Genomic DNA, 25,225 nt, shown 5'->3' with positions numbered 1-25,225 from the left:
TAGTATTTCACAAACCCAAAAATGCTAGTCAAAAGAATTCCTCCTCCTGCCAAAACAATACTTCAACAAATATTTAGCATATATGGAAGGGACCAAGGATAACACAAGTTTCAAATAGGATTTTATATTTCCTAAGTTCTAAAAAAGCAGGATTTAACAATTCAATTATAGTGCCAAGAAGTTTAAAAAGAAAACAAAATCCAATCAGATTGCTTCATTTGTCACCAAATAGATCTAACATAGTCTTTGAGCCCAGCAGGTTTTAGAGAAATTGGTGGAAACCAGATTATTTTGCTTATTTCTTTTTAAAGGAAAGTTCACCCCTTGTAAAAATAATTACTGTCAGTAATTATTCAGTGAAATTCCTGTCTTCACAGGCTGCGGGAACTAAAAAATTTAAACCAATCATGCATATTTTTCAAACCCAAATTGTAGATTTTAATGGGTTCAAATTCTTGCTATAACTGTTCACTATGTCAGCACCACAAGGTAAAAACATTAAATGTCTAGAATAAAAAGATTTCAAACAACTTCAGGAAAAACAGATTACCAGCTGTAGTTTCCAGACTAATAATAATATTATTAACAAAAATAATTGTAATTTCTTGTTCCTTTAAATATGCATGTCCTCCTATATCTTACCGCCTTATCTCTGCATCACTAAATCCTTTAATATTTTCTCGAGGAATAGTTCGTGGTCTTCCACGTTTTTTTGGCCTTTTTCTTTCTGAGATGAAGTCACTATCAGATCCAGAGTATCTTCTACTCCTACTGCGTCTCCCTTCGCAGCCATTGAAGCTAATCTGGAATTCCAGAGCAAGCAAGCTATGTAAGTAACAAATATAAGCAAGTTTTACCTGCTCTGTCAAAAAAGATGTTCATAAAAGGAAAAAACAAACAAACAAACAAACAAACAAACCCAAACCCCAAAAGCAGCAAACTACACCAAAAGCAACACAGAACTACAATTCAGTCAAAATCAAGAGACACCTGTTTTGCACAGTTTCTCATTCTTGGAAGCATGTATATTTCTTCAAGTTCTTTTTGTCTTTCCTCCTCTTCTATTCTTCGCCTCTGGACCTCTGGAATGATTTCTTCCCAATTTCTTGAATTTCTTTCTGGTTCCAATTCAATATCATCTTCATCCATATTGGAGAAGTTGGCCACCTTGTACATCAAAATGTACATTTTCATCAAGTCAATACATGACACAATTAAAAAAGAAAAAACGAGTCAACTTCTATTTAAGAAAAACAAGGTTACAGATCCGTATTTTATGCATTATACGTATAATATTTACATATTTTATCTATTTATATATATGCTATTGTTTTATAAGATATATATTAAATTTAAAGAATCAAAATTTTTCATGAAACAGTTTCTAATGAGACTGTTATTCATTTAGCAAAGACAGACTTCTTTCAGCTAAGAAGAGATACAAGGATAATCACACCCCACACACCTCTATGACTGTGGTTTAACTTCCTTCACAATAGGGCTAACAACATTTAAATGCCTGATTTAATGTGAAACTATAATAATATAAAATTAACCAAACATTAATATAATGCAGATATCAAAATATGTTATGAATAAGTGATTAGCAGGAGAGCTATTTAATAATTTTTTTTTTCCACATATAGTATGTTTAACTGGTAACACTTAAAAATACCTGGCATTCCAAGTTTACTTTGGGGCTAAAAGCAACTTGGAGAAATAATCAGCTAAGAAAACACAAAGAACACATTGCATTTATTGATACTATAGCTGCTTAATAACAAATGCAATAAATAAAACACAAAATTAAAATTCTAATAATTAACACATTCATAAATACATCCCATTTCATTATCAAAACACGTAATATATTTTTAATTGTTTATACTGATGGTAAGGTATCACGCATAGGCAAAAAAATGATTTACTAGGAAGTGATACAGAGTTGACTTACTGAGGCATCTATTTCTGAAGAATTAAAAGATACATACATAGAAGCAAAATAGTACTGTTTAAAAAGGGAAGTATAATTATGGCAGGAAGGAGGGAACAGAGTCATACCTTGAACTGCGAAAGCAACTCATCTCCTACAGTTAATGGACCTGGCTCATTTTCCCGAGTTTCAGCCCTCTTCAATATTTCATCTATATCCATTTCCTGAGGATAAAAAAAAGAAGTTTCTCTTTACAATTAAATAATTCATACATATTTTCAGCTGTTTTATCTACCTAGTCCAGAAGTGGTACTTACTTGAGGCTCCTGTTCTTCCCCTTCAGGTTCTTTAAAAAGTTCCTCAGCACCAAACTTCAAAATTGCCGACAACTCCTCCTTATTAAAAGGTGTTGAGCTGAAATAAATGATGTTTCAGGAAAAACATTTCAACTTCTAACTTGGAAAAGTTCTCTATAATCATTAGTCAATTAAGCTTTCTTCTTACTGTTAAATATAAACTCTTCATATATTTGAGATATTTATTATGCAAATAAAAATCTAGAAAGACTTTGTGTCTTCTGTTTTGCCTTTCATTTACAACTGTAATATTCTTAAGGGTACGTTGGTATAGAAACAAACACAAAGGTACCTTGAAGGAGTAGAGCCTGTATGCAACACAGTTTTCCCTGTAGTGTCCATTCTCTGAATTACTAAATGATCTAACACCATCTTTTTCTTGGCTCGTTCAAGAATATCTTCTTCTACCGATCCTTTTGTGACTAGTCGATAAATATTAACCTGCGTGTATTTAAAAAATAAAAAATTTTAAAAGCAGAAATCTCAGTCTTCATTACATAACTTCTCCATTTTTTCATGGGTTTCAGATATGAAATATTAATTTAATCACATTACCACAGTCTTTACAGAAATGCTTTAAAAAGCCCTAATAAATCATCTTAGACCTTTCTTTATAAACTTCAGTGACTTAGCAGAAGCATTGCCAGAGGCAGTAATGTCGTATTTCTAATTGTTACTGTATGTCTTCTGTAAGAAGGAAAGAATCCTCTTGAGAACTTGTCGCTGTTGAGCAGGACAGGAACAGAAATGACTCCAAGTCAAAGGCAAGAGAATGAACACTTCTTCTGATTTATTTCAAATGCACTGCTCTATATACAGAGAACATCGTGCAGACCAGTATCATTGGTCTTAGAGTAAAAACATCTCACACCATTGTTGTGCAGTGAATGACGCACGGTGGCAGAACCTATCTATAAACAATGTGAACAACAAGAGAGATTAGAGAATTATTTACATTCTTTCCCAACTGCTTCTCAGGCTCTTGCCTGGTTAGAAAACCTTCTCTTTTTCTCTCTGACTGAACTGAGAATATCCACAAGAACCTGAATATTTATACATTGGAGATGTGCCTGATGTAGCAGTTATTTTGTAGAATGACATCATACCAATTAATGTAAGACAGACAAGTTGACAATTCTCTCCCTCCCACCCAAATACCACAGCTGCCATATTATTTCTTCCTCTCTGGAAACTTAGGAAAAAAGAAATTAGCATTACTAACATTTCTGGAGATATGAAGAAAGTATTAGTTATACTCAAAAATACAAGAGGACCGAATAGTGCAGACAGAGAGTAGATAGCTGATGTAGAGAACTGTCTTTCAGGTCTGGAGCTTAAACTGAGTGTGTTTACCTGTTTCTTCTGTCCAATTCTATGTGCTCTAGCCTGTGCTTGCAGATCGTTCTGTGGATTCCAGTCAGAATCAAATATAACCACCGTATCAGCAGATGCCAAGTTGATACCTAATCCTCCAGCTCTGGTAGACAGCAAAAAGCAGAAGTCCTGAAATCATAAAGTAGGAAATAGTTTTATATACAATACTTTAATATTCCTAAAGGAACCAACATACTTTACAATTTACTTTATGCAGTATGTGGTGCTACCAAATCCATAATTGCTCTATACTTAAAGCTTCTTTAAATATAAAGCAAACAATGATTACCAATTTCTTTCATAAAGTTACTGACTTCTGAAGTAAGTTTAAAGGAAGCAATGTCCTAGATGATGATCACTGAGCAAGACATTCCAACAAAACCAGACTGGCCAAAAAAATACCAAATCTTACTGTCAAAGCCTTTAATGCTACAAAAACCCTCTCCCACCCTCCCTGCCCCAAGCCCTGGAAGAATAAACAGGCATGTCAGAGCAGGGAAAGCACCTGAGTCTACACATAACCGATTAAGAGACAGAACCAAAAATCTTCTCCCAAGTTCAATGCTGTTCAGCATATTCATGAACAATATGAAAACAGGTAAGCAGCAAGGAGAAAAACCCTGTAGGCAATATAAACTTACTGAATCAGTCTTTCGTAACTATGAAAGACTGTAGAAGAATATTGAGACACGTAAAAAACAACGTATGAAATCCAAGCTAAAGTAACACAGATTAAAAAACCCCAACCAAACCAAATTTTCAGTACAGTTACAGGAAACAGCAACCATTACAATAAGGAAAGAGTCCTGAGAATTGTGTTAAAGATTTCCAGGTATCCTGTAGCTCAGTTATACAAAAACTCTACAAAACCCAGCCCAAAATATTATGAAATTTTAGGAAATAAAAAATAAAACTGAGAGCATTCTTCTTCATGCTGCACAAATACAGAGTTTGCCTCAATTTTAGAAATGCATTAATTCTTCTTCATCTGAAAAAATGTACAGTGTAACTGCTAAGATTTCAGAAAATGTCAACAATGTCTATAAAAGAAATTTGAGAGAGAGTTAGTTTTTGTATTTAACACGGAGTTTGGTCCTTCTCTCTCCACAAAGCAGAAACAAGCTCAGCAGCAACTAGCAAATGCTATCTTCAAATACCAATTAATCCGAACCAAAATCAATGACCAACCAACCTCCTCTCCCTCAAATTTGAGAGTAGGACAAAAGATTTAAACTGATCCAACTGTATGGAATGACATGCCTAATAGGAGTGCTAAATAAGGTACAAATATTCCAGTTCAGAATCTAAAGAATTGTAACAGATGCCTACCTACTCACAGGTTGCTCACAAAGAATTGCTAGAAATCAGTACTTTACTATTTCTTCCACAGCATGTAACAGGTGTCAACAAATGAAGATAACAGGAATTGTATTTGAAACAAGTAAAATATGATTGATTGTGCAAAGACATATGAAGTTAGTTCTGCCCATTCTCAAAGGATTTTTGGATACTAACTGCTTAAGTTCAGCACTTTTGTAAATATTACTAAATTCTACAGAGGAACAAAGCTGGGGTTAAAATTCCGAAGCATTTATAGAGCAATCAGCTACCACTTCCCTAATTTATGTGTTTTCTACTTAACATCTTAAAAAAAAATTATATAAACCTTATACTCTAGGCAGTAGCAATGAATTTCCAACCTTATTGATATATTCCTCACTTTTTTCAGCTTTCCTTTTTTGTGCAATGTCTTCTGGTACTTGGGAAAAAATAAAACAGATTCCCCAGGAAAAAAAATACTGTACCTCTGATCCTTCTGCATTAAAATGATCCAGTGCTTGTTTCCTCAATTCCCCTTTTATTGATCCATCAAGTCTCTAGAGAGATTGAGAACTACAGTTAAAAAGCAATTTTATACTGTATTCAGTATCGGAGCAACTTCAATTGCCAGTTGCCAAACAGTTATGTGAAGGGAAAAAAGTAAATAAACAGCTCATATAATTTTTAATTTACCTGTTTCACTTCAAAATAACATTTATCACAGAGACAGTCCCCTTCTAGAAAAAGAAGATCTTTTCATCCACATTTTTTTAATCAAAGGGGTAAAGGCCACATAATCACAAATAAAGCTGAAAGGGACTGCTGAAGGTCGTCTTGTCTAAATCCCCTACTCAGGCAGGGACAGCTAAAACATGCTGCCCAAGGTCATGTCCAGGTAGCTTTTGTACCTCAACAAGAAACAGAAATTTCACAACCTGTGGAAAACCTGTTCCAATACACTGACACCCTCACAGTAAAGAAACAAAATTTTTAATATTCAAGACCAAAGCTTCTTAGCTGCTATTACCAGCAAGTTTCTTACCTGAAACGGAAACTGACGATATTTCAGATATTCTGCCAGGATGTCCAGCATTCTTACCATCTGTGAGAAAATCAGGACTCTGTTGCCACGTTCTCGCAGACGAATCAGTAGCTTGTCAAGAAGGATTAGTTTCCCACTGCTACGTATTAAATGCTACAAAAACCAAGAAACATACATTACAAAATAAATTAATCTCGACACTAATACACACTGGGGGTATGCTGGACATCCACCCGAGGGTTTGCTTTCCTTTCTATTACTGTGGGCAGAAAAATAAAAAGCAAATTCTGACATTCCTGAAGGATTTTACAATTTAAAACATCCATATGATAATATGTAATTAAAACTGGGCATATTAATTTACTCAATTCTCTGTCAATTATTCAGTTCCAATTAAGATTCAAAAATTACTTCACTGTAAAAACCCAAGATGCACATTTTGTGGAAAACCAGCTTTTCCTTAATATACTTCAATAAGAACTAATGAACTGCTAAGGAACTATGAAATTCTGTGAAAACTACAGATGTAAAACCTCTCTTTCATTTTTTTTAAATTAAAAAGTGACACTACCTGTAAGGCCTCCTGTTTATTATAGAATTCATTATCATCTGGTGGTTTAATGAGGTAGCAATGGTTGCAACACTTCTTGAGTTCCATCATGATGTTCAAAAAGCCTGAGGTACTGCCTTTTGAACCTTTGCTAAGGGCTTTATAATTTCTGGTTAAAATCCACCTATGAAATAAGATGCACAATATTAGTAACTTCTAACCAGATGTGGAAGTAAGACAGACGTAGCTGTCAAAATATGAACAAGCTAAAGAAAAAAGCATCTCCCAAAAGAGTCTATCAATATGCCAAAAGAAAATGAAACTACATAAATAGACATTACACCAATGCAATTCCTGAGCCCTTGCTTCACAGAATTTTATTGCTGTGAAACCCTATTGAAGCCTCAACTTCCATATAGTTATATAAACCACTGTAATTCAGTAAATTGTACACAGACATATCACTGAAACAGCAGAATATACAGAGTTGGTACATACTTGTAGTATTGCTTCTGCAATGCACTCATTTCCATCCTCAGAATTTGCTCAACTTTAGCAGGTAAAGACTTTTCTACATCTTTTTTAACTCTTCTCAGTAGAAATGGTTCAAGTTCTTTGTGAAGACTTGCATAACCATACTCTCTCCCTTTGCCATGCTCCTCTTCAAAATCTTCCCATGAAGAAAACCTTCAACATAAAAAAGTAAGCGCAAAATAGTGACGTACTAGCAACACCGTGATGAAGCAAAATTCAGAAAGAAACGTAACACAGACACAGAACATATATACATATACCATAAAACCACATATACATTCAGATTTCTTCCCCACTCCCTTATGTTTCATCCCATTTCTGAATTTTCATCTCCCAAGAAATCCCAGATACTGTGTCTGTAAATAGAACAATGGAATTTTCCAAAAATGCCAACAGAATGATAACTTCTGATTCCACAATGGAAATACAATGTTTTTCTTTTTCTGCAAGGACACTTGTCTAGATGGCTGCAGAAAAGTCCATTATTATATTTTATCAAGACAGCATAAATAGCTAGCTCCATGTCCAGAAGGTATGCAAGAGAACAAGAATATACTTAAAATGTGTCTTGCAGCTTGTACAGTCTAGCTAATGTGTAGCTATTGTCTGTACTAACAGACTTGGAGAAAGGCATTTATCATCAAGCAAATGAATAACGGCTACCCAACCTCAGTGGCTTTGCTTGTAACGTTCTGTATAAGCCATAGCTCAAACTAAACAGAGCTATGGTGCTTGGGATTTACAAGATGTCTGACAGTAACATGTGCCTTCACACATGACCTCTAGTTTACCTTAGGTTTAAACAAGTCAATACAAAATCAGGTCAATGCAATAAGCTTGCTGTATGCAAAACACATGGGAAAGCCAGGTATCTGATTGAATTACAGGATATTTGGCATCTTGACACAAATTTGTTTTCATCAATACTACTAACATATGAAAAATTTAATTCTTCTCCCAGAGCAAATCTATATCGTTTTTCTCCTAGGCTAAGACGAAACCTTTTTCCCAGGTTCTGACCCATACATCAATCCATCTCTTTTGTGCACTGCTAAAATGGGAAAAGGTGACATCTGCTACCAGCATTACTTACTCAAAGCAGCATCAAAAGATATATGCATTTACTTTATGTAGGATATTTAAGCTACCTTTCAGTACAATTCTCTACTTCTGCTGATTCTCACATCAATACACTACCTTGCCATAAAAAAACTTAATAAAAAATTCTTTCTTACTTTTCTGGCATGATGAAGTGGAGTAAAGACCAAAGCTCTTTGAGAGAGTTTTGCAGAGGGGTTCCAGTAATAAGAAGACGATGGTTAGACTTAAAGTCTATTAAAGTTTTGTACAGAAGTGAGTCATCATTTTTTAAACGATGAGCTTCATCAACTCCTATGAATGCCCAATTCAGACCACCAAGGAATGACTTGAAAAGGAAATGGAGAACAGGGGAAACATTATTCAAATCAACATATTACATGATATATGCCATGTATATAATGGTATATATCATTATAGGTACATGCCACATAATATAAACAAGCTACAAAACCAATCACTTCTTGTTTACTTTAATAAAATAACAGCTATATGTTTTTAGTACTAATTTATGGCTTTTACATTTGCCAGGTTCAATGCAAAGCTGTGTAATCATCCTAAGACAACATAAATTCAATTTATTATTTTAAAAATGCCCAGAAATCTGACCCACATTTTTTTACATGGCAGGAAAAAAAATCATGATGGACTTCTTCCCATACAAACAAATGAAATAAACAAAGTCAAGTGCTTCTTGAATATCTGTTTCAATTCCCACATACTGTTAGAAATATTAACAATAACCCTGTGTGCTATCACTTCGGTATGCTGAATATCACCGAAAAACTATATGGCATTTCCTAGTTTTGTATCACATTTGGGATTAAGGTTCTGTTGCAGTTCCTTGATGATGGTCTACAAAGAAGTAGAGCATAAAGCTGAGAGGAGATCATTACAGCAATGAGACTCTCAAGCAAACTGAAGAAAATTAAGTGTTACCCACCTCACAAAATGGGAAAAGGCTGAAAGCATCACCACATGTATGTAAAATCCAGAAGTGCTTAAAATAAGAAAAGCCCCACCCCAAGGAACAAAAACCAAAATCCCAAACTACACACTGTCATACTTTCAAAAGCAAAAACTATCACTCTCCATAAATTTAATGGGCCATAAATCAAATATATGCAGATCTAAAGAGAATTATTCTACAGTGCGGAAATTATTTTTGTCTTCCCACAAAAGGGCAATTACCTTATCCTTCAGCAAAATTTCATATGTTGTTAAGAGTATGTTAAATTTCAATCGTTTGGTCTGTGGATGCATCCATTCGTGAGTTCTTATCTACAACAAGAAACAAGTAAACTATAAGCTGCAGAAAAAAGGTCCTGTTGACTGGAATCAAATACTGCAACAATGTAGATATTTATTAGAATAAAACAAAATGACAACAGAACAGAAGGACAACACACATATACGTAACATTTATATATATATTTTATATATATATATATATACACATATATTAACATATATACATTTTTTATACATAAATATGTACACATGCATACACATGCTATATATATACACATACACATTTATAACAGACAAGAACTTTTTACTTTAATAGGTAAGATTAATAACATTAGCAAATCAACAACCTTTCAGGGAATAAAGTAAGAACATGACTGGCTTTCTTATATACTTATTTTCACTATATCCACCTAAATAATCACATGGGAGAAGATAGCTGGTTTTCAAATGCAAGACAAAATTTTTAATTCTGTCCAGATTAAGCAGAAAGGAAATCTCTCACCCACAGTTACATGATATCAAAATCCAAGCTTTCAATTCACATTTTAAAAACAATAGGGCTTCAGCAAATATTTGCCCAGTCCCAACCAAAATATCTGAGATACACAGATGATAAAAATATGAAGTATGTCTTGTTTATGTACAAGACTTTCCAATGACAAGGAGAAATACTCACCATATTTCTACTAGTTATGTCTCCTAAGTAAACTACAGCATTCATCTGAGGAGCCCAGGTTTGAATCTCTCTTTGCCAAGACGTCAAGGTAGAAAGTGGCACAACCAACAAGAAAGGCCCATACAATTGATGCTCGTGAAACAGATAGTTCAGAAAAGAAATTGTTTGTATTGTTTTACCCAGACCCATTTCATCTGCGAGAATACAGCTATTCCCTCTAGAAAAAAAAAAAAAGAAAAAAAAGGAAACAAAGCTATTTAGAAGACATGTGGAGGTGGAAAAAGTTTGGATAAAAAGAAATCATCTTTTGAGCATAAAACCCAATCCTAACAGTTTTCAAGATTTTACTACTATATGTTTTGAAGACATTTATTTACATTGTTTTTCCATAAAAATATTTCCAATCCCTCCTACCCCCCTGAATTAACAAAAAGGTTGCAAGTAGTCCTCCTGAGTCAAATTTTTAAATTTTAACACTAATGTTAACATTCCATAAATGTTTCTTTGGCTTTTCTCATTTTACTGTTCTAGGTCTGTTGGTTGTTTTAAAAATATTACTTATTCCATTGGAACTAAAAGCAAAGTAATGACACATCTTAGCTGTTTTTTGTTGAATTGCCATAAAATGATAATTTTGGTACTACTTGTAGCAAAACCAGTCCCTTTAGACCTCTACTTTGAGCTTACAGTATGAAAGTTTCTAACTGAAAAAAAAAAAAAAACCCAAACCAGTCAACAGAAAAAACCATTTTAATACTTTACAAATGCTTGCAATTTACAAACAAAATTGAGACTCCTTACTTGCACCATGAGTGAGCAAGCCAATTCAACCCATTTAATTGATAATCTCTTAACTCTAAACTTTCGTGTCCTCCAATGTAAGATGGTTGTTTTTTTAGTGCAACAAACCGCGGCCTTTGTTTTAGAACCTGTGAAAAACAAATTGATCATCAGTCAATGACTGAACTGTAAGTAAAATTATGAAAAGATCCACCTATAGAAAAAGTAACAGGAGGTATTTACTAGCTCATCAACTCTAGTTTTTATCTATCAATGTAAGCCAGACCATATAAAAACACCACATAATTAGCAAGTTGAAATTAGTCTGATTACCAATCTAAATGTCACAACATGAGTGACATTAACTCACTCAAAGTTTTTAGAATAAACTACAGTACTAAACAAATCCATTTCTGAATGCTAGTAAAAACGCAGGGGACTGCCATCTACAACAGCTACTCTCAACAGTGGTATTATCCATACATCCTACTATACATCATTATTGGTATTCTGAAAAAACTTTCCAAAAAAATCATAATATGTATTTGATATGTGGATTAAAAAAAAAAAAATCACATTTTTACTATTGCAACTGATGTGGCAGCTTGAACTTGGCCAGGAGCCAAGCTGCCACCCAACTGCTTACTTAATTCCCACCCCAGAGGGACAAGAGAGAGAAACGAAAAGGTACAAGTCAGAAAAAAATTGTGGATCAAAATAAGGAGTCTAAAACACCCACCCAATCAAAACAAAAAAAACACATTGAAAAAAAATCCCACAAGTGACAGAATGTGAGTCACACATCAATTCACCAGCAGACTGATAACCAACAAATCCCCAGGCAACAGGCAGCCTCTGCTCAGCCCACTCAATTTATTGTTGAGTAAGCCATTAAACAGCACCAAGCACTTCCTTGGTCAGCTGGGGTTCAGCTGTTACTGGTGTGCTCCCTCCCAGCCTACTCATGGTGGGGATGACACAACAGGGCACAGAGAAGGCACTGTGCAAGTACTGTTCAGTAACAGCCAATATGTGTTACCAAAACCATTTAGGTCACAAATATGAACCACAGACTGTAGAGGCTGCTATGAAAAAAATTAACCCTATCCTAGTCAGACCCAGTATAACTGATTATAAATCCATTGCAAATTACCTACTCACCTTGCAATCTTTAAAGGGAGTGGTCTTGGATTGATTTCTGCTGAAGTACTCATCAATGCGTGCCTGAAACTTTTTGGCAATGAGAGCTCCATCTTCCCAACTACATTCAGAATAAGGCAGACCTTGCCACTTACAATAGTAGTCTGGATAACCAGCAGCTGATTTCTGATTTGAATGAGCTGCAAAAATGCACCAGAGCTCTGATCAGAATCTTACTTCTGTATTTAGGAAAACATTCATTTTAGGTAATAATACAACAGAAGTTACACCCACACAGATAGCCTGACAGCTCTTCTCTTTACCTGAAGTTTTGCTTTGGATTAAAATTTTGTGATATCAATAGTTTACATTTCTTAACTACAAATACAAGAGCATTGAGAATATACAGAATCCCTGACATTGATTTCTGTCCACAAGTTTGTAACATACCAATTATTCTTTCCACTATCTGGTATTGTTTATGTAGATCATCTGTTAGCTCCTGCTGGCAGTTGTAATATTCCACATCTTCTGGAGAAGCATTTTTCAGCCTGGAGCAGGAATTAATTCACAACACTTATTACACCATATACTTCTAAAACAAAGAAAATTCCCCAGCTCTATAGCTCTGAATGTAATCATCCCATGAATCTTGCCTGGAAAGTTTTTTTGAAGGAACAACTTAAAATCCCTACTACAAAATGGCTGCATCTGGCCTAAGAGCCTCACCATAAATGACTGAAAATACTTATCGCTGAAAATTAGCATTCTCCATTAGTTGCTTGACTAGTACAACTGGTACCTGTAGTAGCTATGTCTTCATATAAGCAGTACACTTTACAGGTTATTTTCATGGAACAGTAGTCAGGGTGGCTCACTCTGTAAGAATCCATCTACTGATTAGTTGCTAAAAATCCCACCAGCATTCATTGATTATATTAAACATACTAATAAAACTGGACACCGAAGAGGTGACTTTAAAATGCATGTATTTCTTCATGGTTTTTATTCTCAAGCTTCAACCTCGGGTTTCAACAAAGAAAACTGAATTCTTCAAAGTAACCTGAAATGGCTAATGCACCAAGAAAACATTGATCCTTGAAGCAATTATTGAAGAACTCCAATCAAAGTATAATGGAAAAATTACCAACAGCTACAATTTATTATTCATTTCTAAATACCACCCACCTTGTTAAAATTCCATTTGTACCATACAGACACATACACACACCCACACCAGATTTAGAGAATTATGTTACTGGAACATGTTAAAGGGGCTTTGACTTTGAAAGTTTTTGTCTTTGCATTGAACAGACACACATATGTCCTCAAAACACAACAGAATACCCATAGTGTTTCAAAATAAGTATCATAAAAAAAAATCACCATCGCTTTGTTTCCTGATCCTTCTTCTTGTAATTGTCCAGTTTCTTCATTCCTTTAACATTTTGTTGCTTCAGTGTTTCCTCAGTTTCCCAAGTGTTATGAATGTGTGACCAACCCTTCCATTTAATAAGGTACTGTACTTCTGCTGGCTCCTTTGATTTTTCAAACCCAGCATTTGGGTCACCATCTGCCTCAACTGCATATATTGTGGTTGCAGCACCTGTGGCTGAGAAAGAAACCACATCATATGCCTTGAGTAAATGTGCATTGTCATAAGTTAACCAGTTAGAAATGTAGTAAAGTAATTGGAGGTAATTTTAGATGAGCATATACTTGACTAATGTCTACTCCACTCATGTCATTACTATTATTTGAAAGATTATGATGTAGATATATTAAGACATGCACAAGTAGTCATGAGAATAAAAGAGCAACCAAAATTTCTACACCTGCCCTGCAATATCTCATCTTTCCTCATGAAAAATTTATTTATATTCCTGGTTTTTAAAGCAGTCACTAGGGAATACTCCACACTAACTCTGCTTGTCATCTTCTGTTACACTATTCTTATCCCTGAGCATAAAAAAGACATCTGATGTTATGTCTGATCAGCCTCAAGACATGAAAAACCTACTAACAGGGACACAATAAATCTCCTTCTTCCTAAACAAGTTTGTTGCTTGTCCTGCTTCTGTTATCTTACAAGGTAAAAATTATAAAGTACAGATTAAGTACAGACTGTATTGTAGCTGCAGCACACTAGCAGCAGGAAGCAGGCTCATTTTGGTGAGGACAGGTTACAGAATATTCTGAGCTGGGAGGGACCCACAAGGAACATGGAGTCCAACTCTTAAGCCTGTATTGGGATGAAACCCATAACCCTGGCATTATTACCATCCAACTCTAACCAAGTGAGCTGATCGCACTGGTGTTGATAAGGAAATGACACCAGCAAGCTGCTGGGGCAGATAAAGTCGGACAGAGAGGCAATGCCAAAAAAACAGCAACATCATCTGGGCAGGAAGAATGAAAGAAGCTTAGTTCCGAGGGCTTTGACCACAGCAGTAACACCATACGTGGAGCAGGATATGTGATAGCATGGGAGAGGGAATTTGAGAGAAAGAGTAAAATTCTGAGAAGGGTCAATAACTTAAGAAACCAGGTATAACTAATGGAGAAAGGTAACCCTGAAGTGCAAGGGGCTCAGCATTCGGGTGGGGTTTTTCATGTGTTTGTTTAGATAATTAAGAGTAGTATGGGATAACTGGTTTCTTGGGACAAGGAGCAGGCTGAGGTACTCAGCAACTGCTTTGCCTCAGTCTTCACTACCAAGTGACTCAGTCACACCAGAAGAAGCAAAGGCAGGGAGAGAATGGGAGAAGGAAGAATCACCCACTCTAAGAAAAGATCAGTTTGAGACCAATTAAGTAAACTGAAAGTGCACAAGTCCATGGGACCAGATAAGATACATCTACAGGTCCCGAGGGAACTAGCGGAGGAAACAGCTAAGCCACTACCATAATATTTGAGCTCACAGTGGTCCAGGGAAGTTCACAATAACTGGAAAAGGAGAAATATAAACCTCATTTTTGAAAAAGAGAAAAAAGGAAGATCCAAAGCTCTGGGGTCCCCACTGTAAGAAGGATGTGGATTTTGCTGAAGTACATCCAGAGGAGGTCACCAATATGGTAAAGAGGGTAAAAACACCTACGTTATGAAAGCTGGGGCTGTTATGTCAGGAGAAGAGAAAGCTCTAAGGAGACCTTGCAGTACCTTCTAGTACCTAAAGGAGGCTATAAGAAGGCTAGAGAGGGGCTTCAGAAAAGGGCACATAGTAGTAGGACAAGAGTATGACTTTAAACCAAAAGAGACTTAGATTAGGTATTAGGAAGAATTCTTTGCTATAAGGGAGGTGAGGCACCATAACTGGTTGCCAGGCTACACCCAGAGAAGCTGTTGATTCACCAGGCCTGGAAGTAAGTGTTCAAGGCCAGGTTGGATGGGTCTTTGACCAAACAGGTGTAGTAGAATGTATACCTGCTAATGGCAGAGGAGCTGGAATGAGCTGATCTTTAAGGTCTCTTCCAACCAAAATCATTCTATGAGTCTATGATTTTAACTTGCAGACTCAAATACAAAGCAGAATTCTAGATACCATTGCAATTTTAGACGCATTTTTTGTAGCCATTCCACACAGTTCTATAATTGTACGGGAGTAACTGAAATCTTTATTTCAGTGGTTCAGCCTTGCCAACCTTGTCTTTCAACGTTGAGACTACTAGTCAGCCCTCCCATCTTGTCTACTTTCTCCACTGCATTGTACAGGATTTGTACTGATCAAGTACCACTGAACGGTACAAACAGTGTCATAACAATATGGTGTGCATTCATGCAATACAGAGCTATCTTCCACCTGATTTTTGTCTTCTACTTAGGTATGCAATTTTTCTGTATTCTGCAATACTTAGATTGGAATAGGAGCATTCTTATGAATATAAAAGGTGAAACAGTATGACTTCTTTGTAACTTTAAAACAATTGCTTTTTAACCTACAGATGAGAATATGCGTTGAAGTTGCACCATGATCTTAACAAGGATTTTTAAAAAATACCTCCTTTACGGCCAACTCGACTATCCATAAATTTCTCTATAGTTTCAAATTCATCTTCTTCAGGTTGTGGAACATCTTCTCCACAAACTTCTAGCAAATCATCAGAATCCGTCTTGGTTTCTTCAGCTTCTTTATAACTAATGTTGACTGTTGCTTGGCGACGAGATCCCCTCTTATCATAATCATCATCATCCTCCTCATCATCATCATCCTCTGAAGAATCAAGCTGCCTCTTTTTTGGTCCTGCACTCTTTTTCCCATTTTTTGGCTTAATTCTTCAAGACAATAATGTATGACACAATCATGTTTCAACAGGGACAACAATAAATTTTCTGCATTGTTTTCTGAATATATTTATTTAATGAATGTTCAGTTACTCTGCTTTCATTTATAGGAAAGCAAGAAAAGGTATTCACTAGAAAGCATTAATATATTATCATATTATGTATATTAAAAAAAAAAAACACTTTTTTTTTTCTCAGTAAGTACTACCATTTTCAGTTGCATGCATAGTAATAGTAAATACTCAATTGCTTTTCAGAAATAGTTTAGAGTAGAGCATTCAAATGCCCAACTTCTTACCTGATTGGAGGTTTCCGGCTTTTGACCTTGTTTTTTGGCTCATAGTCAGATTCACTCTCCTCACAGCCGCTTTTCTCCCTGTCTTCCGCTGATTCAGAATCTGAACCCGTTCCCGACATTGACCCTGATCCTGACATTTGCCAGTCTTCACTATACATGATGAAAGACAAAACAGTAATTTCATGATGTTGCATTTTTTGTAACAGTTATTCATCCATGAGGGATCTGCTGTAATTTCAAGACTCTTCACAGAAATAAAAATCTTGTAACAGTTATTTCAATTGATTAGACAGAAATTTGTCCTCAGTGAATACTAGGTAAGTTAAAAAATGTCCAATGGCATCAAAGGGATTTGGACTAAGAGGTAGATTTAAAATCTAAAATAACAACAAAAATCTGGATTTCTACATAAATTTCAGCATGAAGAAATTGAGTTAATGTGACGTTAAGAAAACAAAGCACTTAACAAGTCTACCTGATAAGGTACATATTAATCAGAAGTTATACATGTTCAAATCATGCTGTATTCTGGAGAGTCTCTTATTGTCTAATGCCTATGGTCGCTGTGGCCCATGTGAAGAATCAGCAACTTTGGCATAAGAATTGAAAATTTACAGAGGCAGATTTGAGAAATGCAGAAAAACCTGAACTGCAGCAACTAGTGAGTGGCACTGGCTCCCAAAAGCTTCTACTAAACTCTCACATCAGTGCTTCACAGCCAGGCAAGGTACTATGAGTAAGACACTTGTGACTGAGTAGCAGGATTCCCTGGTTTCTGCTTAACTGAGATTTTTTACTTCATGACAGGAAAGATGATATACAGTATCTTGACTCAAACTCTGACTTTATAGAGGAAAATTCAATCTTAGTAGCTTAAATAACAATTTAATAGTTATTTAATATCAAAACAATATTAACTTTTAAGCATGTCCAAGGAAAGGAAAAAAGGAAACAAAACCAACCCCACAAAAATCCAAAAGATAAGCCATCTGGCATTAACTAAGGGATTCTAAATTGAATTTGATTTGAGACAATCTATTTAAGTAGTTTCCTACCTCTACAAGAGTTTTATGTAAGGCCTCCAACTCAAAAGTAAACTGCAATGAAGTACTTTAGAAATAAAAGCACTGATTAATGTTTTCAAACAATATTACATACTCTTTTACCGAGAAGTTAGTGTGATAGAGATGTTCATTTGACAGTTTATTTTAAAATTACAAGATTAGAAATGAAAGATCAAGACAAATTAAAAAGAGAACTTAAACATTTCACGAGTAAGGAAATCAAACAAAAATTACAAGCATCTGTCTCTGTGATAAAAAATGTGTGCTATTACTTAGGAAAATATCTTACTCTTTATGTGTTTTCTTCTTGGTTTCACTGGATGAGTCATCTGCTGAATCTTCACTACTTGAGGAATCCTGCAGGGGAAGGAAATAAACCAAAGCCAATTAATCTTTACAAAAAGAATTAAGTAAAAAATCTTCTAACAAATAGATTTTGAAAAGATACATCTGTTTCCACTTTCAAATTTGAGGCATATTATTCATATTTTACCCCTTTCATGCCTTGCAATTTAGCTGTTAGAATACTGCTACTGTTTTTGTATTTATCCATCTATGAATACACTGTGCCAATACCACTCTGTAGAACACCACATAAAACCCCCATCTTAAAAAATCAATATTGTGCCCACATAAAAACAGTCATGGTGTAAGCTGCTCCATATTACTCAAGATGATGTCTCTGTAAAAATCCTAATGAAATCTCCTACCCTCAAGAGCTTTTTCATCTTTCGTATTTGTTCACATTAAAACATCAGTTTAAAAAAATTTTGAGAATAGCATATCCCTTCTTTCTTAACAATAGAAGAAATAACAAGAACCCTCTTAAACCTTAAGGCCAGTCTCATTGTCTTAAACTTAGTTTAGAATAACTTTTATCCTGAAAAGTATCTTTCTGGAAGAGAGTGCTCAGTAGGTGTAAATTAACATTTTAATGATACGTGATTAAGTTTCTGTTTAAGAGATGAGCTGCTAAATCAGACAAAACCAGAAACTCAACAAAATGAGTGTGACTACATTACAGAGTCTTTGTAATACAGGACAAAAAGACTGCTTTACAAATAAATTACATTTCATAGTTCCGATTAATGTTCTTAAAAGATATTCCTACTGCAAAAAGTCAGCATTTCTTTAGCCTATGAATTAGTTTTGAAATACCTGGAATAGATGCCTCATTCTTAAAATACAAGAATTCTTTTGCAGTAACTATTACAAGACTTGTAAAAATTAGTTTTCTACTTCATATCGAATTTCTAAAAACTACAGCAGACAGCTTTTCCAAAAACACATTGAAAAAATAAGTTAGCATTTTTATTTGTCTTTACAATAAACTCAAGAAGATGGAAGTACAATATAAGTGTGGCTTGAAAATTTTGTCTAGACAACACAGAATAGCTACCTAAAAAAAGCACAGAATCAAGACTGCTATAATTTTGGGACAACTCACTTGGAAACCAGTAACCAAAGGTATCTTTACTTTTCTGCATAAAAATGTCAGTTATTTGAATGTTAATTTTAGAGACTAATCCCAGGCTTCTATGCACACTCAGAGAATATCAATTTGTTCTATGTAATTTCACTGCAATGTGTAAGACAATGAGACAGAAATGTGTACATTTTAAAAATTACATTAATCACCTCTTCTGAAACACTGTCTGATGAAGCTGCCTTTTGTTGTTGCTGCTTCTTGAGCACTGCTGATCTTTGCACAGCAAGTATACTTGGACTAGACTTCCAAAACTAAACAGGAATAGAGATGCCAGAGTCAGTTAAACATACTTAAAATCTCCAGTTTACCACATATTTACTTTTCCTAAGTAGCATCTTAATTTTATCAATTAAAAAATTTCACTACAGAAAATTTCACTACAAAACACTAACATTAACTAACAATATCAGACAGCTTTTTAAAGTCATAAGATTTCTACAAAACAGAATGTTATATGCTAATCACCAGGATAATTACTGAAACATATTTAACCACAGTTGTGTAGGTAATTGTTAAAGCAAAACTTTCTAAAGTATATTTTTAAATTCACAGAGATAAATTCTTTCAGACTGCTCAACTGCTATGATTTTCTTTCATACAGTAATACTTAAAACACATGGGAAAAAATTTAATAGAGAATCCTTAACAGTCTTCAGTTCTTGGTGTGACTCATCTATAACTACCTTCATAAATATGGTATACCACTCCATAAACAGGGGAGAGTGCATGTAATTCTGGCACACTGGATTGAAGAGATTTCTCAATACCACTTTTTTTCCTGCTTTTAGCAGACTTGTTGATAAAGAAAGCTAACTGTATGTAAGCTTGAAATTTTTATACAATTATTTATAGATACAATGAAACCAAGCATTTGAGAAAAAATGTAGAAACAGAATTCTGGAACAACATTAAGTGTTATCTTTCTCTTCCATAAGTTCCAGTAAATTAGCACATGCTTCTGTATGATGAAATTTATATATCTTTTTAACTGAAAATACGTACAAATGTGAGAATTTTAAAAGTACAAATTTAAGTACTTATATGAGAAACCTGCCCAATGTTTAGGGCAGCAAAGTACATGCTTTCACTAACCCAATCAAGTTAAAATCTTATTAAGAACACTTCATTACCTCTTTTTTAAAAATGAGCACTGCTCTTTAAGATAATTTTAGAAGATTTTTTTAGTATTTCCTTGCCAAAGGATTCATTTATGTATCTTGATTACCTCAGATCCGTCAACTTTTGGTGGTTTAGACTGAATTTGTTTCTTCTCTCTAGATGTGTCAGACTCTGATTCTGATTGAGTGCCTGACTCTGAACCAGAGTCAGAGTCACTGCTGCCTGACTGGCTGCTGCTTCCGTCACTACTGCTTCCAGGGCTTGAACCAGATCCAGAAGCTGATGCTGACCCAGAATCATCATCTGATCGGCTGTAATGACAAGTTAGTAGGATATTATACAACTGCCAAAGTAACAGGATTAAAAGAAAAAAGTCACCTTAGCTCTACCTATAACTCAGCTGTTAAGTTAGACCAGACAAATGGGTAACACACAAATGGAGGCAGTCAATTAAATAAGCTGAGTTGAATAAAGCTAAAAATAAACCAGGAATAAGAATTTAAAGTGTAATTAGGTACTCTATGCGAAGCCAACATAAAGATAAAAAGCAAAACCATTAAAACTAATACAGCAGTGTCACACAGGGGAATTAAAAGTGGTAGAAATACTTTGTAGCCACACAAACTTGAGCTTCACCCCTTCAAAATCCCTGCTTAGAGCCATCAAATGCCACACTAGCTAACAGTTTAGCCTGCTTCACTAAAGACTATCCAATATTGTTTTCAATCTTCATAAAGCCAAAGCAATCCTTAAAACAAAACAAAAAGCTGCACAGACTGTGGTCTTCTGTTAGAAGAGCAGTACAAACTTCTTCCACATAGACAACTCTGAATTTGTCAGAGGTGGTATGATTTGTACCAAAGCACGTGGCATACACTTGAGCTGTCTACATTATTTCACCTGTATATTCATTTTACATCAGACTTAACATAATCAGAACGCACATTTATTAAAGATACTTCTTTTATAATTTTAGCATTTGTTTTTCACAGAGTAGATGAGTTTGAAACTTTAGTAAAATTCCTTACTAGATTAATACTATAGTTCAAAGATATCATGAGAAAGAAACAAAATAATTTCAAATTATGTACATACTGACACAAATGCTTAAAAACCAGAGTAAACATGAAGCTGGAACTGAAAATGTTAAAGCCAAAACTGTATCAAATCCTAGCTGGTCTCTGCCAGCACAATTCATCTGGTTGACAGTCAGCTGGAGGTGAGGTGGGGGAGAGGGAAGATTGATCAATTGCCACAGAATATACTTAACTGACTATTTTAGAACTGCAGAACAAAGCAAAATCACTCCTCTGCTTTTGCTGCCACCAACAAAACTGTGCCAGAAAATTAGAAATTAAGCTATTCATTAACAGATCCCTGCAGAGTGCACCTCCATCAGCCATCTGCAACCAGCAACCATGAAAATAAAGAGGCACAAAGTGAACACAGTGAAGCTTCCTTGCTCTGAAGGGCAAGATGTGGAGAAACACGTTGCTACTTGGTTCTTTGCACTTGCTGAGCGGAAAGCTGGGAAACAAGAAGGCTGCTCTGAAATTTCCACTTTCTTTCATCAAAGTCTTACTTCAGACAAGGTTATGTAACACTAACCACACTTGCTCAAAAAACAGGTTACAGATGTGGTATGACACTACAATATATGACCGGAGATCATATATACCAGAAATTAATGACACTCCATGATTGTCTTCTTAAGAGAAGAAAAAATACCGTAATAGAGTTTTTGCACACAAATATTGCCTTACCTTAAATACTAGGTGAATCGCACCTTTATAAAACAACCATATTTCTCAGCAAAGCAAAGTGCCATAAATACATGTCAGAGAGACTACAGAAGGCAGCACTAACTCTAAATGAATATATATAAGAAGAAAACTCAGCATGGAGAGACACAAGTAAATACCAGCCAAAGTTCCAGTCAGAAAAAGTTACCAAAAACATGCAAATCCTACAGAACCTTGAAGGAGGGGAAAGGAATCAAGTACCTTCATGCAGGACAAGGCTTGCTCAAAGAGGACATTAATAACATGGATTACCAAACCAAAAACTTATGCAAAACACTAAGCCATATGGATGGTAATTACGTTAGCTTTCCATATAGCAGTAAAATAGTTCACACATACTAATACAGTGCTAACCACAGGTTTAACTGCATAGAGAGACACAGGCAACCAAAACACAGTGCCTGTTTTCTAAGGTAGCAAGGGGAAACTAACACTGGAATAATACATCTTGGTCAACTTGCTAACACTATAAGAAACATCTAAACCAGATACAGAAGAGAATGGTGCAGAGATAGAAAATACAAAAAAAATAGTTTACTTAGATAAGTAAGCAAGAATTACACTGATTAGACAGAATCACAGAATCAAGATTGGAAGAGATTTTCAAGACCATCCACTGAACCCAGCACTATCACTGTAACTCGTAAACCACATCACCCAGCACCAGACCAAATGCCTCTTGGACATCTCCAGAGATAAAACATTGATGGGAAATTTTAAGTTGTTTTATGCTCTTCACAGGAATTCAGTGTAAGTTCAAAACCAAAGGGACTGAAATAGGGAAAATAAGAGTCTAGTGGATAATGCCATTTGCTGTAGAGTTTGATGAAAAAAAACCAAACAGCTAATGCCAGATCTTATTATTTACTAAGAGATTAGCTGACTACCATCTAAGGTCTCTGTTAAACAATACCAACATGTAAACATGTGGATATTGATGCAGATCATACAGTATTAAAAGAAAAGAACACGGGCTCCTTATCTTGCCAGCTAGCTCTCATAAAATCTGTAAGTCTGGTAATGAATTTCCATTAGACTTATGAGAAGGACCAGCAAAGAGCTATTCCATAATGCTTGTTACTAAAAATAAATTGGCCTGATTTGGAGAAGAGCAGCCTAATACAACTCAACTGCATCACAACTCTGAGTAACATCTGACAAAGAGTAAAAATCTTAATTCAACCGCATTACTAATAAATGCAAGACTACAAAACAAACCTGCACATAGAAGTAAAAGGAATGGGCAGAGAAATTACAAGAAAATTACAAGAAATTACAAAAAGAAAAAACAATAAATAAAGTTCACCACACTGATTTATAGATGCCCTAATGATATCATGCATGAAGGGCAATGTAGGATCCCTACCAGATATTAACATATGGTACATAGAACAGAAAAAAAAATAGTCATATGATATTCAAACACTATAGAACTAATAATACCGTACTAAGCTTTCTTATCCCAGAGTGTCAAATCCGAACAAGGAAAGGGGAAAAGACACAATGAGTAGCCTGAAATTATTTTACAACCAGGGTAACAGCAATGACTTGCTGAAACATTTACCAAAGCTTAGTAATCTATGTCAGTTTACATACATGCATAAAGCATTTGAAATTAACTCATAAAAAGCACTACAGGAGTTCAAACACACAAGGCTAATCTATGCTGGGAAGAGCTTACTTCAACTATAATCATTCAAATTAATGCAGTTGTGTGAAACTTGTGTGAACTACAAGTTCTGCCTGTGCAGATAGTTCCAGATATCTTCATGGAACTACAGCACATATTAAAAAAATTAGGTAAGAATAACAAATAGATTTTCATTTCATTTCTACTGTTGACTTCCCTGTTGACTTCTTCCCCACTGACTTGCCACAGAACAAGGAACTGACAGGCTCTGAGGGCTACCAAAGCAATGTAATGTTTCTTTTATCATGTACTTTCATACACTGTAACTTGGAGGCACAAACTTTACAAAGATAGCACTGTAAATCAGAAACCTAAAGCTCTTGTTTGCAAAGGAGGTAGAAAGTTGAATAATAAATAAGCTCTGCATAAAGACAAATTGCAGATCTTTAGGACAGTACAGACAAGCAGCACTGCATGAGATATAATACCTACAAATGCCCAATAGCTGGAACAGTCCATACATCAAAGGACTTTCCTCCAGAGAAATATGAAGGATTTGAATCAACAATAACAGAGACCGGGCACACAAGGCAAAAACCACAACTACAGTAAGAACTACAGGTTTAGGGGTCAGTTTTCAGTGTGTAAAGTATTTTCAATATTAGAGAGAAAATTTGTATTTTTCTTTCTATAAGTCAAAGATCCAAAAGAGAGCATGTTTATGCCAATATCAAAATATTATACACTTCTGGATGCATACTGTCCCTTTGATTTTCCCATACTTAAAAAAAGTAAAATATTCGTCTAGCACTTCCAATGATAATATTTGGTAAAACACAGCAGTTTAAAGAAAACATTTTTGTATCCACACAACAACAACAACAAAACCTCTGTTGTCCAACAAGACTAGCTATCTATTCAAACAGAAATTGAATAGAATTTTTCAGTCTAAGAATTAGTTCTTAATTAGCTTAAAGCTCTGTATCTACAAGGCAGACAGAAAGAATAGAGTTGATTATCAACTGTTTTTTTTGTTTCTTCACATATCTCATGCAAAGCAGTTTTAGACCAGTATCAGACTCAACTAATGATCTACTTTCAATATAACTGAGCACATTATTTGTTTTTTATGAAACACTTGTAAGAAAGCAGCAGCAATGAAGTAAAAGCATAGACCTATGTAACTTTTGCTAAAAATGAAGAAATCCACCAAAATATGCACAGGCTTACTTGGGACAAAGGGAGAAGAGTTACGTAAAGAGGAGAATAAAGAATTTCATTTCCCCTCACAACAAATGGAAAAGTGTAATTTATCTGTGGCATTTTCTAGCCATATCTCTTAAGCAGTGTCCATAATGGAAACATGGGGCAGTAAAAATTAAGTCTTACTGAAAACCCAATGTAGCAGCAGTTTTCCATTTCAACTTCTATTAAGCACAGATACTAGCAGTTTACTGTCTCTTATCAATTTAACACACAGAGACCAAT

General features: G+C 35.0%; 1 protein-coding gene across 1 annotated transcript in view; it reads right to left on the bottom strand.

The window, feature by feature from the left end:
* The window catches only part of CHD1 (chromodomain helicase DNA binding protein 1), a 54,889-nt gene that overhangs the window by 14,488 nt on the left and 15,176 nt on the right, over positions 1–25,225 (bottom strand). The window contains exons 3-24 of the mRNA XM_068176424.1: positions 20,412–20,616; positions 19,336–19,437; positions 17,987–18,054; positions 16,634–16,783; positions 16,052–16,326; positions 13,441–13,666; positions 12,505–12,605; positions 12,076–12,254; positions 10,936–11,063; positions 10,135–10,351; positions 9,399–9,488; positions 8,345–8,535; positions 7,074–7,262; positions 6,597–6,759; positions 6,026–6,178; positions 5,469–5,540; positions 3,643–3,792; positions 2,582–2,730; positions 2,251–2,347; positions 2,062–2,157; positions 991–1,167; positions 643–803 (exon numbers count right to left, since the gene is read on the bottom strand). Coding sequence (XP_068032525.1) covers positions 643–803; positions 991–1,167; positions 2,062–2,157; positions 2,251–2,347; positions 2,582–2,730; positions 3,643–3,792; positions 5,469–5,540; positions 6,026–6,178; positions 6,597–6,759; positions 7,074–7,262; positions 8,345–8,535; positions 9,399–9,488; positions 10,135–10,351; positions 10,936–11,063; positions 12,076–12,254; positions 12,505–12,605; positions 13,441–13,666; positions 16,052–16,326; positions 16,634–16,783; positions 17,987–18,054; positions 19,336–19,437; positions 20,412–20,616 — 3,339 coding nt within the window. The remainder of the gene's footprint in view (positions 1–642; positions 804–990; positions 1,168–2,061; positions 2,158–2,250; positions 2,348–2,581; positions 2,731–3,642; positions 3,793–5,468; positions 5,541–6,025; positions 6,179–6,596; positions 6,760–7,073; positions 7,263–8,344; positions 8,536–9,398; positions 9,489–10,134; positions 10,352–10,935; positions 11,064–12,075; positions 12,255–12,504; positions 12,606–13,440; positions 13,667–16,051; positions 16,327–16,633; positions 16,784–17,986; positions 18,055–19,335; positions 19,438–20,411; positions 20,617–25,225) is intronic.

This window comes from Anomalospiza imberbis, chromosome Z (genome assembly GCF_031753505.1).
Source record: "Anomalospiza imberbis isolate Cuckoo-Finch-1a 21T00152 chromosome Z, ASM3175350v1, whole genome shotgun sequence".
In the NCBI taxonomy this organism is placed as follows: Eukaryota; Metazoa; Chordata; class Aves; order Passeriformes; family Viduidae; genus Anomalospiza; species Anomalospiza imberbis.
Note: the sequence above shows the minus strand (reverse complement) of the source record. Positions and strands in the feature narration are given on the sequence as shown.